The sequence below is a fragment of the Monodelphis domestica genome, chromosome 5 (assembly GCF_027887165.1).
Source record: "Monodelphis domestica isolate mMonDom1 chromosome 5, mMonDom1.pri, whole genome shotgun sequence".
Classification (NCBI taxonomy): domain Eukaryota; kingdom Metazoa; phylum Chordata; class Mammalia; order Didelphimorphia; family Didelphidae; genus Monodelphis; species Monodelphis domestica.
The window spans coordinates 110724580-110740445 of record NC_077231.1 but is presented as its reverse complement, the minus strand read 5'-3'; the positions used below and the strand labels follow the sequence as shown (position 1 = coordinate 110740445).

General features: G+C 36.4%; 1 protein-coding gene across 1 annotated transcript in view; it reads right to left on the bottom strand.

Moving 5' to 3' along the window:
• CACNA2D4 (calcium voltage-gated channel auxiliary subunit alpha2delta 4) overlaps positions 1 to 15866 on the bottom strand; it is a 169838-nt gene that overhangs the window by 140865 nt on the left and 13107 nt on the right. The window contains exons 3-6 of the mRNA XM_007503831.2: positions 12363 to 12479; positions 5730 to 5789; positions 4530 to 4692; positions 1699 to 1830 (exon numbers count right to left, since the gene is read on the bottom strand). Coding sequence (XP_007503893.2) covers positions 1699 to 1830; positions 4530 to 4692; positions 5730 to 5789; positions 12363 to 12479 — 472 coding nt within the window. The remainder of the gene's footprint in view (positions 1 to 1698; positions 1831 to 4529; positions 4693 to 5729; positions 5790 to 12362; positions 12480 to 15866) is intronic.

The following is a 15866-nucleotide window of genomic DNA, read 5'->3' as shown; positions in this document are numbered from 1 at the left end:
GAACCTATTTCCATGTTGTTGGTGTTTGCAGTAGGATGTTCAGCTATATCCCCTCAATCCATGTAATCAAGCAGTTGTTTTTCTTCTGTGTTTCTACTCCCACAGTTTTTCCTCTGGATGTGGATAGCACCTTTCTCATAGATCCCTCAGAATTTTCCTGAGTCATTGCATTGCGACTAGTAGAGAAGTCCATTACATTCGATTGTGCCACAGTGTATCAGTCTCTGTGTACAATGTTCTCCTGATTCTGTTCCTCTCACTCTGCATCAGTTCCTGGAGGTCATTCCAATTCCCATGGAATTCCTCCTTGTCCTAGATTTCTAAAGTTCCTTTCAATTCTTTTTAGTCTATTGACTATTCATTCAGGTTTAACATAAAACAAACCAAGATGTGGGCAACTGCCATTTCTGGCTCTAGTTCTGAAAAATGAGGATAAGCTTCTGTTTTCTAATAGGTCAAGATATTAAAATAAAAATAAGGGGGGTGGGGAACGATGCTTTTAAAAGGGGCTAGAGAGGAATCATTTTCCCAAATAGCAATTTTTTTAGGTGAGGTTTTTACTCATTCATGAATTTGGAATAAATAGAGTAACAGCTTTTGCTCTCTCTCTTTCTGGCATTTAGATATCTCTTTAATGTTTGTAAAGCATTTTATAAATATCCTGCTTCATCAACCTATGGAGGTTGGTTCCTATCATTCCCATTTTATAGATGGAGAAACTGAGGTAGGAAGAGGTTAAGTAACTTGCCCAAAGACATGGAGCTAAATGTCTGAGATGATTTTGAAATCATGTCTTTCTGACCCTAGATTGGGTATCTCTTTAATACTATTGTCTGCTATTATTTTCAGCATTTCATATGCTTAAGTCTTTCTCTTCAACTAGATTCTAAAGTCTTTGCTGGGAATTATGCCTTATTTTACATCATCAATTTCCCATGGGGCTCAGTGTCTGACATTTACTTCGTCCTTTAAGGTTTACAAAAGAGTTTAAGAACATTATCTCACTTAAGTCTCACAACAAGTATATGAGGTTGGGATTATAGGTATTATTGCCACCATTTTTATATCTCAGAAAACCAAGACTTAGAGGTGAGAAGTAATACACAATTAGTTACTGGTCACTATGGCCACAATTTAGAACCTCGATCTTTGTGGTTCCAGCACTCCACAATACTTAAGAAATTTCACTGGCCAAGTGCTATACTTTGTTTTGAAAGGAACATATTCAGTGGTGTCGGAAGGCTAGATATGGGATATGAAAGATTTGGGTTTAAATTTGACATTCATGAGAAGTGGAATCACAAGCAAAACACTTCATCTGAGTCTCAGTTGTCTCCCTTGTAAAATAGTGATAATGATGCTTATTTCTACTACTGTCACAGCTATATGTGTTTATGGTACCCACTTTCCAGGGCTACCTATACTCACTTCACATGGCATGATGTAAGCTAAGTGTTTGGTTAACTTTAAAGGCTATATAAATGTCCATTCTTGTTATTGTTGAGTATGGGCGCCTCAGCATGGGTGGCACTGGGCAGTGATATTTGTCTGGGTTTTGCCCTGGTTTGGATGTGCCTGAATGCCAAGGATTTATCTTTGCTACTCATACTCCAGTGACCTCAGAGGAGAATCTTTGCAGAGAAGCATCGATCTGGAAAGCATGTTTCAACACCCTCCCCCTCCTTACCATTTTCCTACCTGGATAGAGCCTGAAGAATCCAGATGAGCTGCCAAAATACTGCCAGGTCAGTGTTGGATCTTTCTGGAAATTCTCCACAAAAACAGGATTTAAGGCTTCTGACATGTAGACTCCATTCAAAATAATTGGATCTGAGGTGTAAGGGAAAGAGGGAGGAATGTGACCCCAGGACATGGTGCAGGAGTCAGATTAGAGATAGGTTAATGGAAAACAGATGACCAATCAGTCATCCAACAAGTACTCTGTCCCTATTTTTGCTAGGCACTGTACTAGATAGTAGAACACACAACAAATAAAACAATCCCTACTCTCAAAGAGAACACAAAACCATTTCCAGTAAGACATGTAGTTCAGAGCCGCTAGAAGAATACTGGACTCCTGCTGGCTATAAACTTTGCCATGTTTTGATTACATCTGAGAGTTATGTTCATCTCTGGGCACCATGGTTTAGAAGGAATGCTGAAGAGGATCTGGAGAAGGGTTAGCAGCATGGGAAGAGCATCGATGTCAGCATTTACAGACCAATTGTAGGAACTTTGTTTGTTTATTCTGGAGAACAGTAGACTTGGAGGGGAGAGGAGGGATATGATCATTGTCTTGCAATATCTGAAGGGTTGACGTGGGAAGAGGGGTTAGATTTGTTCTCTTTGGCTCCAGAACCAAGAACAAAAGGTAGAAATGGAAAAGTGGCAAGTTTGAGCTTGGTGTCAGGAAAAATCTTCCTAATAATTAGAAATGTCCAAAAGTGGAATGGGGCTGCCTTGAGAGGCAATGGTTCCCCCCCACCCCCCCTTAAAGGTCTTCAAGCAGACCTTTTTTCCTATAAGTGATACAAGGTATTCAGGTTTAGATACAGATGAGACTAGCTGGCCTCTGAGCATTCTTCCATAGTTGAGATTCTATGATTCTGCTGTGGCTGCTCCTTGATAGTAGTGAGAGACATTTAGCTGTGTGTCTTTGGGCAAGTTACTTAACCTCTTCCTACCACAGTTTCCCCATCTATAAAATGGGAATAATAGCAACTAACCCCCATAGGTAGATAAAGCAGGATAATATTTTGAATGGAAACAAGGAAATACTGCTCTTGAAGGATTTGCTTCCCTCTATCTATGCTGGCTTTTTTCAGACACTAAAACTCAGAAAGTCTTATTCTCACTGAGTCAAAAGATGAAGAGGGTTATCCCAGCCTGGTCAAGCACAGAGTGATCCAGGTATGAGGTGGGGAGAATAGAAAAGAAAACTCATTTCCAGTCCCAGTCTTAAAACAAACACTTTTTATTTTCAAAATCTATTTTAGGACAACGAGAGAAGTTTTTATTAAAAAAAAATCACTGTGAAGGTGAAGTAGGGGAATAATGAGATATTGAGATTTTTAAGTTTTAAAGTGCTATATAAATGTAAGTTATATTATTTTATACCCACTTTTTGATGGAGTTTAGAAAGGAACAGTCTGTTGTTGACCAGGCAGTCTCTTGCTATTATTCTTTTATATTTAATGGCCATTATATTCAAGGATAAAATGACTACGTTGGTAACTCAATAAGAGCATTGTGATATAAATACATCTTCTGAACACTTGCTAAAAGCATAAAGACAGTAGCAAAGAGGATAACAGAGATGACATGCACGTTGCCCTATTTCTGCAAGGTTTTTGCTTTTCTACTAAGTCTTTATATTTTGAAGGCTTTTAATTCCATATAGTTTGGAGATGATGAATATTTGTTATGGCAATATCTGTCAAACACATTCTCAATTTTTATGGCTCAAAGTTAGTAGGCAGCAGCTCTGTCTATAATGATCGTCTAGTGGCAGTATAGTTTATTCATTGAATTCTCAAGTTTTTTATGTTTGTTTTTGAGGTATGAGGTTTTACTGTCTGTTAGTTTATAAAGGACAGAAAGCTTCTGCTGTCTCTGAATAATTTGTACCAAACATTAAGCTCAGACTCCTTAAGAATACCATTTCTGTAATTTTTGCTGACCATTATTATTATCAAGAGAATTAAGAAGACCCATCTGTTTGAAATAGAATGAAGAGACCACGGTTTGGTTACATGAAAGGGAGTTTTTAGTGAAGAGAATTGGAGGAAAGAGATTTTTAAAAACTTTTTATTTTTTCAGTCAGAAGAAATATGCTTTCTCCTCTCTTCCACTTTCCCAGTTAAAAGAGAAAGAAAAAAACATTGCTACAAATAGATGTAATTAAGAAAACAAAATTCCACATCAGCTAATTACTCCCTATCCTTCCAAAATATGTCTCATTCTACAATTCTTTGTTTTTTCTTTTTTTAAAAAACCCTTACCTTCTGTCTTAGAAACAATACTGTGTATTGATTCTAAGGCAGAAGAGCAGTAAGGGCTAGGCAATGGGGGTTAAGTGACTTGTCTATGTCACACAGCTAGGAAGTGTCTGAGGTCAAATTTGAACCCAGGACCTGTCCCTGGGCCTGAAATTCTGAGTTTTCTACTTCCTTCTTTCAAGGTTAGGAACATATTTATTATTAGTCTTCTGAAATTCTGGTTAATCATGATGCTGATCAGAATTCCTACATCTTTTAAAATTGTTTGTTTTAAAAATATTATTGTAATTGTGGAAATTATTCTCCTGATTCTGCTTATTTCACTTTGTATCATTTCATATAAATTTCCCCATATATTTCTAAAATTATTGCTTTCATAATTTCTAATAATACAATAGTATTCTATCATATTTAGATACTATATCTTCTTTAACCTTTCTCCAATTGATGGGTACCCCCCGGAGGAAAGATTTTCACAAAATTTTGCAAACATTGTATTAATTAAATCATCCACTAATTAATTCAGGCTACCTTTGTTGTAGACATTGGTGGGAAGCTGCACGTTACTGATGGTTGTGTTCACCCACAGATTGTTGAAGTGTTCATTGAGATCCAGAATAAATTCATCCCCAAGTTCCACATATCTGCCATTTGCATCTTTCTCATTGATGAGGACTGAATTGTAATAGTTAAACTAGAAATGAAGGGGAATGAGAGACAGAGATGGACCAGACATCGATGGAAACACGCAGTGTGAGAGAGGAAAAAAGAGAAAAATGATCTAGATCAGAGGATTCAGAAAAGATGAACAGACAAACCAAGGCTATGTCCGCATGTATGAAATGAAGTGGATAGTTCAGACCAGATGATTCATGGCCAACACATGCTTTATTTTAAAATACACGGAGAATTGTAACAAATATAATTATTCGTTGGGGGAGGAGAGGAAGGTGGGTCAATGGGAAAGGATTTTGGCTCGAATTACCCAGATGACCTCAATTTTCCTTAGTGCATGTAGACATAGCCAGAGACAGTCAGACACATATTCATGGAGAGAGGAGACAGATAGAAAGTCCATCAGTACTACCCATTTCTTCTCAAGTGACATGGTTCACAAGAGCTCTAACAGTTCACTTTTTAGGAAATGGGTCTTATCCTGTCTGGGAATGACCTTCAGTCTTTGCCTCAGGCCAATGACCATAGAGCCTTGGCAGTGAAAACTTCTCTCTTTGGTGTCAGTCACCAATCCTTTTACCTTTTCTCCCACCCTCACCCCGTAGACACTATGTTGTCAGAAGAAGCTCACAGAAAGCTATCATCTCAATCGGGGTTATGATCTTCCCCAGACTCTGTTTTTATTTCACCAATAATTCCTGGCATTTGGATTTGGCCCCCAATCTCTCACTTAGCTCCTTACCCTAGAGCCAAAATATGTTAAGTTTACCATTTGAAAATGATTTAAACTGACCTAATGTGGCTTCAGGAAAACTTCATAGAAACTTAAAAAATCCAGATAAAAACAGATTTAAAAATCATCCTGTGTCTATATCTCCCGCATGGACCCTTGGTTAATTCCCCGGGGCTGTGTTCGCCATAGTTTTGGCATGGCTTTGGACACAGGGGGACATGGAAGCCACAGCACAGACAGAGTTTGGACCTCCTGACCATCCAATTCTCCAAACACTCCCAATGTTACCCTTACAGAAATGGCATTGGAAATGGGGGACTCACCATCAGAGAAGCATTGTATTCATGATTGAGGTCAGCTTCCTCAGCTGCTTCTACGAGCCTCTAAGGCACACACAGACACAGAAAAAATCACATGGGTGATAAAGAACTGGGCACTTGCACAGACTCTCACATACCTATATCTCATTGTCCTCTGCTCTGACCTGGTCTTGCAGCTGAAATAGTCAGGAAGGACACAGAGATGCTGGAGATCATTCAGAGGAGGGGGACAAGGATGTCTATAAAGCACCTAGGACAGTGCTACACAACAGTTGCCTGTAGGACCTGGAGAAGTTGAATCTGTAGACTTAGTGGGGGTTTGAGAGTTGTCTTCAAGCATTTGAGAGTTTTTTTTTTTAAAACCCTTTACCATCTGTTTCAGTATCACGTCTAAGACAGAAAGAGCAGCAAGGGCTAGGCAGTCCAAGTTGGCAACTAGTTGCCCTGGGTTTTATTTTTCTTTATAATTGCTCAACTTGTTGAGTAGGAAGTAAGATAAGAAATGCTTTTAAAAATGAAGAAACACAAAAATAAAGAAATAACAAAGAAACAAAGAAATAAAAAAAAATTGCAGGGGTAATTGGGTAGCTCTGTGGACTGAGAGTCAAACCAAGAGATGGGAAGTCTCCAGGGTTCGAATCTGGCCTCAAACACTTACTAGTTGTGTATTTCTGGGCAGGTCATTTAATCCCAATTGCCCAGCCCTTATCATTCTTCTGATCTGGAACCAGTACTTAGTACTGATTCTAAGACAGAAGGCAAAGGTTAAAAAAAAATTGCAGACTCTTTATAACTTTTCCTAAAGAACTGGTAAGTCAAAGAACAAATAATAGAAGTAGAAATTTCATTAAAGAGAATAAAATAATGAGGCAATATACTAAAATTTTGGGGAAATAAAGCAGTTCTTAGGGGAAAATTTATAGTTCTAGGCACTTTCTTCTATAAAAGAGAGAACAAATTAATTAGGTGCATAACTAAAAAACTCCAAGAAAACCAGCAATGAAAAACATCTCAATAAATACCACAATAAAAATTCAGAAAATTGAAGAATAAAGCAAAATTGAAAATAAAACTCCTTTGAATTAGTAAACCAGGAATAGGTTTTTTTTTTTTTATAAAACCCATACCTTCCGTATTGGAATCAATATTGTGTATTGGTTCCAAGGCAGAAAAGTGGTAAAGACTAGGCAATAGGGGTTAAGTGACTTGCCTGAGGTCACACAGCTGGGAAGTGTCTGAGGCCAGATTTGAACCTAGGACCTCCTGTCTCTAGGTCTGGCTCTCAATACACTGAGCTACCCAGCTGCCCCCCCCCCCAAATAGTTTTTAAAAAGAAATAACCAAAAATAACAGAGAAACTATTAGCTAATTTGATTTACATAAAATAAAACAGATCAGCAGTTGAAAATGAAAAAGATAAATTCAAGTCAAATAAAGAAGAAATATGAAATAAATGAGTAGAAACTACATCCAGTTATATGCCAATATAGCCAACAACTTAATTGAAATGGATGAATATTTTAAAAAGATAAAATGCCCAGATTAACAGAAAAATGAGGAATTTAAATAACCCAGTCTTAGAAAAAAAATTGTACATGTCATAAATTATTTCCTAAAGAGAATCCCTTGGACCAGATGGATTTATAAGTGAATTCTATGAAATATTGAAGACAATTCCAGTATTGCACAAATCGTTTGAAAAAATTGGAAAAGGAGTTACGGCATATTCCTTATATGAAATAAGTATGATTGTGATATTTAAACCAAGGAGAGTCAAAGATAGAAAACTATGGACTAATATCCCTAATGAATATTGATGGATTGAAAAGAAATTTAAAAGAAACAATAGCAACAAATCACAAAGATAATATACTGCATAGTTTGTGTTTTTACCAGAAATACAGGATTGATTCTATGTTAAGAACATTATCAATATAGTACTATATTAAAAATAAGAACAAAAATCATTATTATTGATTATATAAATAGATCCAGAAAAAGCTTTTAATAAGACAATAAAACCAATTCTGATTTTTTAAAAAATAGAAAATATGAGAATAAATAGATTTTTTTCTTAATACTAGAAGCACTATCTATTTAAAATTAGGAGCCAGCATTATATGTAAAAGGGATAAACCAGAAGCCTTTTCAGTAAAAATAAGCTCAAAGTAAAGCAAGAATATTCATTATCATTATTATTATTCTATAAAATGCTAGAAATAATATTTATATTAATAAGAAAGGGAAAAGTGGAGGAATAAAAGGTCAGGAATCTTAATGGAATAATAGAAAAAAGTCAGAAGGAGGCAGACCCATCTCCACTCAGATGAGTGATTTAGGCATATAAGACATATAAGGAAATTAGAGAACAAGGGAGAAGTTGCCTTTCAGATCTAGAAATAGGAGAAGAGATCCAGGCCAAATAAGAGATAACGATGAGCACACAAGATAAAGGATTTTGCACAAACACAACAAATAAAGTTAAAATTAGAAGGGAGACATTGATGGAAAAATCTTTGCAGCAAATTTCATTGATAAAGGTATCCTTTCTAATGTATTGAGGGAATTATTTCATTAATCAGAATAAGATAAGTTCCCCAAGAGATAAATGGTTAAGGAATATAAATAGCTAATTCTGAAAGGAAGCCACCCAAGCTATTCACAGTCATGTGAAAAAAGCTACAAATCTCTCATAATTGGAGAAATGCAAATTAAAACCACTCTGAAGTTCTGCTTTACATCTGTCAGATTGGCAAAGATAACTAAAAAGGAAAATGACAATTATGGAAGGGGATATGGGAAAACATGAACATTGATGCACAATTTATTGCTGGAGTTGTGAATTGGTTCAGCCATTCTAGAAAGCAATTTGGAACTATGCCCCCAAATTACTAAAGTGTACATAGTCTTAGATCCAGCAATACCACTATCAAGCTTATACCTCAAAGAGCTGAAAGAAAGAGGCAGGAACCTCTATGTAATATTTGCTGTAGTTCTTTTTGTGGTGGCAAGGAACCAAGGGGGTCCCGTATGCCCGAGAAATGGCAGCTGGCAGCTTGGTGGCTCAATAGAGAGAGTGCTAAAGGCATTACTAAGAGGGGAAATTGCTGCGTATATATGAAAATATTCATAGCAGCTTTGTTTGTAATGATTAATTGGAAATAACATGAATGCAATGCCTGGGAGAAATGGCTGAATAGATTGTATTATTTGAATATAATGATTGTATTATGTTATTAGAAATGACAAATATTGGAAATATATAGGAAATAAGAAAATATTTAGAGAAAAGGAAAATAAGAGAATAAGAATAATACATATTATGATTACATTTTTAAAATAGTCACAAAATCAAGAGAAAAAAACAAATTTAAAAAATCCAAAGGGAATGTGAAAGCAGAGGATGTATATTAGCATACATATGTAATTTACATATTTTGAAACAAATTGTTAATTATGTGGATTTTGTGGTTTGGCATATAGTTTTCATGCATTTGTTTGAATGTTCTTTGTTGGTGGTTGCTAAGTATATAATAAAATAAGTTGAGAAATATAATAAAAGAAAAGGCATTATGGTTATGTTAAACCATTTAGAATAGAAAAAATAAAATAAAGACAAATATCAATGTAACAAATGATATACACAATTAATGATTTCAGGGAAAGACTTTCTGGCAGATAATGACTCAGGGCAGAATGAAACAAGTATTTTTGGATATGATCACTTTGGAAATTTGTTTCACTTGACTATGCATATTATTATAAGGATTTTTTTTTTCAGTGGGGCTAGAGGAGGTAAGAAAAGAGATTTTTGTTGATGGGGAAAAAATAAAATTTAGATTAAAAAATTTCAGAGGAAAGCCTTGAAATATCAGTCAGTCTTTGGATAAAAAATAATCTTCCCCATCCCCGCTTGGCTGGGAATTTTAAATCTTTTTTTTTTTTTGGTTATATGAACCTTTGTGGCAATCTTGTGAAACCTATGAATCCAGTCTTTAAAAAAGAAAAGAATAATAGACTAGGAGTTAGGAAGACTTGAAATAAAATCTCACTTTGAATTGGATGTTCACTAGCAGTGAGACTGAGTATGTCACTTATTCTTTCTCAGCCTCAATCTCCTCATCTGTGAAATGGGTTGTTGTTGGGCTCAAATTAAAGTGTTTTCTAAACCTTAAAGCACTATATCAATGCTGGTTGTTTTAAAATTATAATAGAAGAACGTATTATGTTTTAAGAAATGACAGAAAGAATGGTTTCAGAGAAACCTGGGAAGATTTTCATGAACTGATACAGTAAGGTTAAGAAAACTCTGATCAATGTAATGACTAACCTTGGAGGACTGATGAAAATTATGTTGCCTACCTCCTAACACAGAGGTAATGAATGCCGAATCAAACTTAGATGCTTGGATGTGGCTAATGTGGGGATTTCTTTGGCTTAACTATACATATAATTTTTATGAGAGGGTTTTAGCTTTCTTTCTTTCTCTTTCTTCCTTCTTTTTTTCTTCTTTTCTTTCTTTCCTCTTTTTCTCTTTTCTTTCCTCCCTCCCTTCTTTCCTTCCTTCCCTCCCTCCTTCCCTCCTTTCTTCTTTCCTTTTCTCTCTCTCTCTCTCTCTCTCTCTCTCTCTCTCTCTCTCTCTCTCTCTCTCTCTCTCTCTCTCTCTCTTTCTCTCTCTCTCTCCCTTTCTATCTCTCCCTCCTTCCCTCATTCCTTTTGGAAGGTGGAGGGAAGGAGAAAATGTTTGGTAATTGAAAAACAAAATGAAAAATAAAGACAAATATGGTTTATTTTTTATTGGAACACTATAGCCCAGAAAGAACAGCCCAGCCATTAGAGAAAACCAATAGGGAATAAGGAGTCCTATTTGGAACATTTCAAGAGGTAATTAATCATTTGTCTTGTAATCCATGGAGAAACTTACATTCCACTCCCACCCCGTACTTTTGGAGGTAGGAGAAAGAGAAAAATATTAGGAGAGCCCTTGTATAATGTCTAATAGTCTGATGATGTAGGGATTTTATTAGATGGATCTGAAGTACTTTCCTTATCTGTTAGTCAATGCCTGGAATTCCTCTAATAGAAACTTCATTTGACTATTAGAAATATGGCTTTGAGATCTGTCACATTAGTACCTCAAGGACATGTGATATCATTCCTGTGGGAACTCCCTCCACCTAAAAAGATCACCATCAATGCTAAGTATCAATTCCAAGGAAAAAGCTCAGTTTATGCTAGTCAATTGGGACTAAGTAACTTGTACAGCTAGGAAGTATCTGAGAGCAGATTGGAACCCAGGTCCTCCTGACTTTAGCCTTGGCTCTCTAGCTACTGGGATACCTAGATGTCCCTGATCATCTCCTAGTTCTAAATTGTAGTCTTACAGAATTACTTAACACTCAGAAAGTTTTAGTAATAATCATAATAAAGAACATATTCTAGCACTTTGAGGTTTGCCAAGAACTTTACACATTTTATCTAATTTATCTTCAAACAATTCTGAGAGATTAGTACCATCACTGTCCCCATTTAATGACCTTTAGGTTAATGTGTAAGGGACTGATTATACATCTTTGAGGACAGGATTTTGGAAGTAGGGCTGGAATAGGAGTTAAAACAGAGAAGAAAATGACACATTTTGCTTATTTTGTCATTTTACCTGGGGCCTGCCTTGTTATCAGGCACCTGGGGACCACGACCTGCCTGTCCCATCATGGAGCCCACCATTGATATTGGCGCACAACTGTGCACCAGACATATCTTGGCTCTCTCTCTTGTCAGGTCATATTCTCTGAATGCCTCCATGTTGGGTCTGGGTCATGCCCTAATCTGTTGATTATCCATCCTTCTGTATTTAGCTATCTGTATCTAGGCTACCTGTGTCAGTACCATCTTTGTCATACTCCATCCAATTGAAGTGGGGGCTAGAGCTATGTGATTTGGTTTATGTAGTACTTAGCATAGGGTCACAGAGAGAAACTTAAGTGAAAATGGATGAAGGTTGTGTATTTGGATGCTCCAATCTTATGTATCTAGACTAATTTGGTCTGGATACAAAGTCACAGTTTTCCCAGCTCTTATGCCCCAACACTCCTTCTCCTTTGCCACTGTTTCCAAACATTTGGGAGTCCATGAAAGAAAAGAGTTTTTGGTGGAAGAGAGCTTTTTTCTTTTATTTTCTTAAAAAAACAAACAAACAAACCCAACCTTAACTTCTTAGAAACAATATCTTCTATTGATTCCAAAGCAGAAGGGTGGTAAGGGCTAGGCAATGGGGTTCAGTGATTTGCTCAGGGCCACAAAGGAATTTTCATCAGAATTTCTCTTGCATTTATTAATTCATTTATCCAATAAACATTTATTAGTAAATGCCACTGGCATCTTTGCTTATACTCTGGAGTAACCCTGTAGCACTTGAAACCATCACTTTGTCTTCTGTATCCTGTTTTTCTGGGGTGTGAGTTGGATAAGCAGAGAACAAAATCTAAGGAAGACTAGAGGAATGCAAATAGGTTCTGTATGCTTCTGATTATATTTGAGACAATGACATTAATTACATGTAAGGGACAGGAAGTGGAAGAGTATGGGGGCAGGCGGCACAGGAGTCAGAGATTTCCTCCCAGATTTTAGTATTACCTTCACAGCTTCCACTTTCCTTCGTAGCATGCTTTCCATCTCCTCAGAGAACTTCTTCACAAGTTCTAAGCCATCCACTTCTTTAATCTTCAGATTGGATTCCACATCCTTGTACTTCTATCCAGAGGAAAGCCAAGAAGATGGTTGGGATATAAGAATTCTTATGACAGATGGTGGGGCAATGGATGGAGTGTTGGATCTGAAGTCAGGAAGACTTGAATTTAACTCTACCTTCAAACATTTATTAAATGCGTGACCCTGAGCAAGTCACTTTAATCACCATTTGCCTCAGTTTCCTTAACTGTAAAATGGAGGTAAAATAACACTTGCTTTGCAGGGTGGTTGTGAGAGTCAAATGAGATATTTGAAAAAGGCTTATCACAATGCCTGGAAGAATAGTAGGTGATACAGAAGTGCATATTTCTTGCTGTCACCATAGTCTACTGGACTGCTGCCCTAACTGGGGATACCTAGACTCCAACTGGGAGCACCCACCTTGGTGACTAAGATTTAGCTGTGCTCCCTAATTATTTCTCAGATTCCATTACTATGAAGAGCCTAAACTTAGCTCTTAATTACACACATGCTCTCCTTCATACTTGGAAGAGGCTCTCCTCTCACTTCTGCCTTTATTTGTAGCCTTCTTCCTTTAAGACCTAAATCACACGCCACCTCCTTCATGGCCAGATTGTTGGGGCTATTTTTCTCTGCTCTGATCCTTTGAACAGCTCCTCAAGAAAGCTGCAGTGAATTCAGCCCAATGATTATAGAATCATAAATTTAGAGCCATAAGAGAGAGATCTTGGAGATTAATGAATTCTTCCCATCTGCATTTAATCATTCCATTTCCTGAGGCTATGTTCAGGCACAATTATGACATTAAATACAAAAATATGTTTAAAAAAGATTGAACCAACATTTAAAAAAGAATGAGAAAACTATTGCTCCTGCCTCACAGTTTTGGAAGCACGTTGTTGGAACCTTTCTTGTACCTTTTTCACATTCTGTCTTGCATCATTTGTGTACAACTTGCATTGATTAGACCATTAGACTAAATTAACCTCAAGGGTATTTTTTTCATCTTTATATCCTTAGTTCTTTGACTTGGCATTCCATAGAAGCTCCAAGTCAGGAAGATTTGTGTTCCAGAACTGACTTGACATTTATTAGCAGTGTGGCTATGGGCAACTCAATTAACTTCTCTGTGCCTCAAGGAACGTGTTAGGATTTATCTATTGCACTGATGAAGGGTGCTGATGCACTAGGAATTTTCTTTGTTTATGGAATTACAGATCCTTTTGGAGATAAATGTCTTTAGTGCCCAGAACATTTAACACTGCCTTGTATCCTTCTTTAATTGCTTCATATTTGGGGGGAAAAAAGGCTTGTCTCCTAAAGAAGTTATAAGCTCCTGGAGGACAAAGTCCATCTTGTCAGTTTTTAAAGTTCTCTTGTAATACAAGCACATTCTAGAGATTGAGACTGATTTCACTGGTATAGGGAAATCCTTAATGCAAAAGCTCTCTTTGTGGGGCTATTTGCCACCTTTTTTGCAATTTATAATCTTAGAGAGTTGCCTGGAGCACTGATGTTAAGAGATTGGGTAAGGTTACCCAGCCAGTAGGTATTAGAAGTCTACTTGAACCTAGGTTTTCCTGGCTCTGTTATCAGGTCTCTCCACTTTCCAGCCATACTGTCTATTGCTCTACATTGTACATTATATATAGTAATGAAATCTCAAAAAACATAATTTAATTTTTCTTTAATGATTTCAGAAGGCACTTTAGAATAATGCAGTGCCTTAGGATCCCAGGATTGGGACCTAGAAGGGACCATAACTTAACATATTACTAAAGCTGGAAATTAATTTAGGTAATAATTTAATTTTTATGTAATACTGGCAAGTCCCAACCATGAGCACTGACTATCTAATTAAATTTTTTCTTTTCTAACTGTTTCCAAACAAGTTCCTTGATAGATTGACTCTTAGATATTTTGTGTATTTTGTAATTACTTTGAATAGGGCTCTCTTTCTATTATTTTCTCCTTGGTTTTGTTATAAATATAGAAGTAGTATTGATTTTTGTGGATTTATTTTCTATCTTGCTGTTTTACTAAACTATTAATGGACTTATATAGTCTCTTTGCTGATTTCCAAAGGGTTTCTAGGTAAATCATTATATTATAATTTTTCCTTTTTTGTCTACATTTCTTTATTTTCTGTTTACATTTCTCTATTTCTACTATTACTTCTATTACATTACATTTCTCTATTTCTACAACTATGTTGAATAATAGCAGGAGAAGAAGGAAGGCTTATTTTGTTTCTGTTTTTATTGAGAAGACTTTTAGAGAAAGGGTTCTTAACTTTTTTGTGTCATTGATTTCTTTGGTAGTTTGGTAAAACTTAGGGATTCTTTCTCAGAATAGGACATCAATCACATTAAAACACAGTTACCAAAATATTAAAAAAAAAAACCCAAACAAGTTCAAAGACCCCAGACTAAGAAATCTTGTTTTAGGATTTCTCTGTTGAAAATAATGTTAACTTTTGGTTTTTGATATATGCTTTCTTGATCATTAAAAAAAATGAATGAACAAGGGGCAGCTGGGTAGCCCACTGGATAGAGTATTGGCCTGGAGGTGGGAGGATCTGAGTTCAAATTTGACATCAGTTCTTAGCTGTGTGATCCTGGGCAAGTCATTAAATCCCATTTGCTTAGCCCTTGCCTCTCTTTTGCCTTGAAATCAATACTTAATATTGATTCTAAGAGAGAAGATAAGAGATTAAAAAAAATGAACAGAAAGAACCTTGAAGACCATCTAATCTAATCCTCTCACTTTTATGGATAAAGAAACTAAAGTCTTAGAAAAGTCAATGGCTACTTACTAGGTCATGACCATTGGCAAACCACTGAATTCTCCGAGCCTCCAAATGATGAAAGAGTAGAGTTAGAAGGAACTCCAGAAACTGTCAAGGCTCCCTGCAGCTGGCCAAATGTCCTTCTACAAGTTGCTCAGCCATCATCCAGCCATACCTTTCCCATCCTAACTTTAAAGGGTGATTTTTTTCAAGTCTGAATACAGAATTTTACTGTTTCCCCTCTAAACGTTATCTTTCCTTGTCCGAGGAGGAAACACTAGATAGTTTCTAAGGTCCTCTCTACCCCTAAATTCTATTATCCTGTCAGCTCCTGACCTGATGCTGGAGAGAGATGGTGTCCCGCCACAGCATGCTGTCAGCAACAGAGAAGAGGCTATCTTATAGATCGTACATAGGGGAAGAGGGCAATTGCTATATGTGGTGTTTTTTAAAAAGTAACAGGAACTTCCTCTCCCCTAAGAGAAAAGAAAATATCCCATATTCTAGTATCACATTCCATAAAGACTGATTTTTTTTTTTTAAATTTCAGAGAAAGGAATAAGCATTTATTTGTGGCAGCTGTGTTCCAGGCAGTGTACTAAAACTTTACATTGGATCCTCCCTACAACAACCCTGAGGCA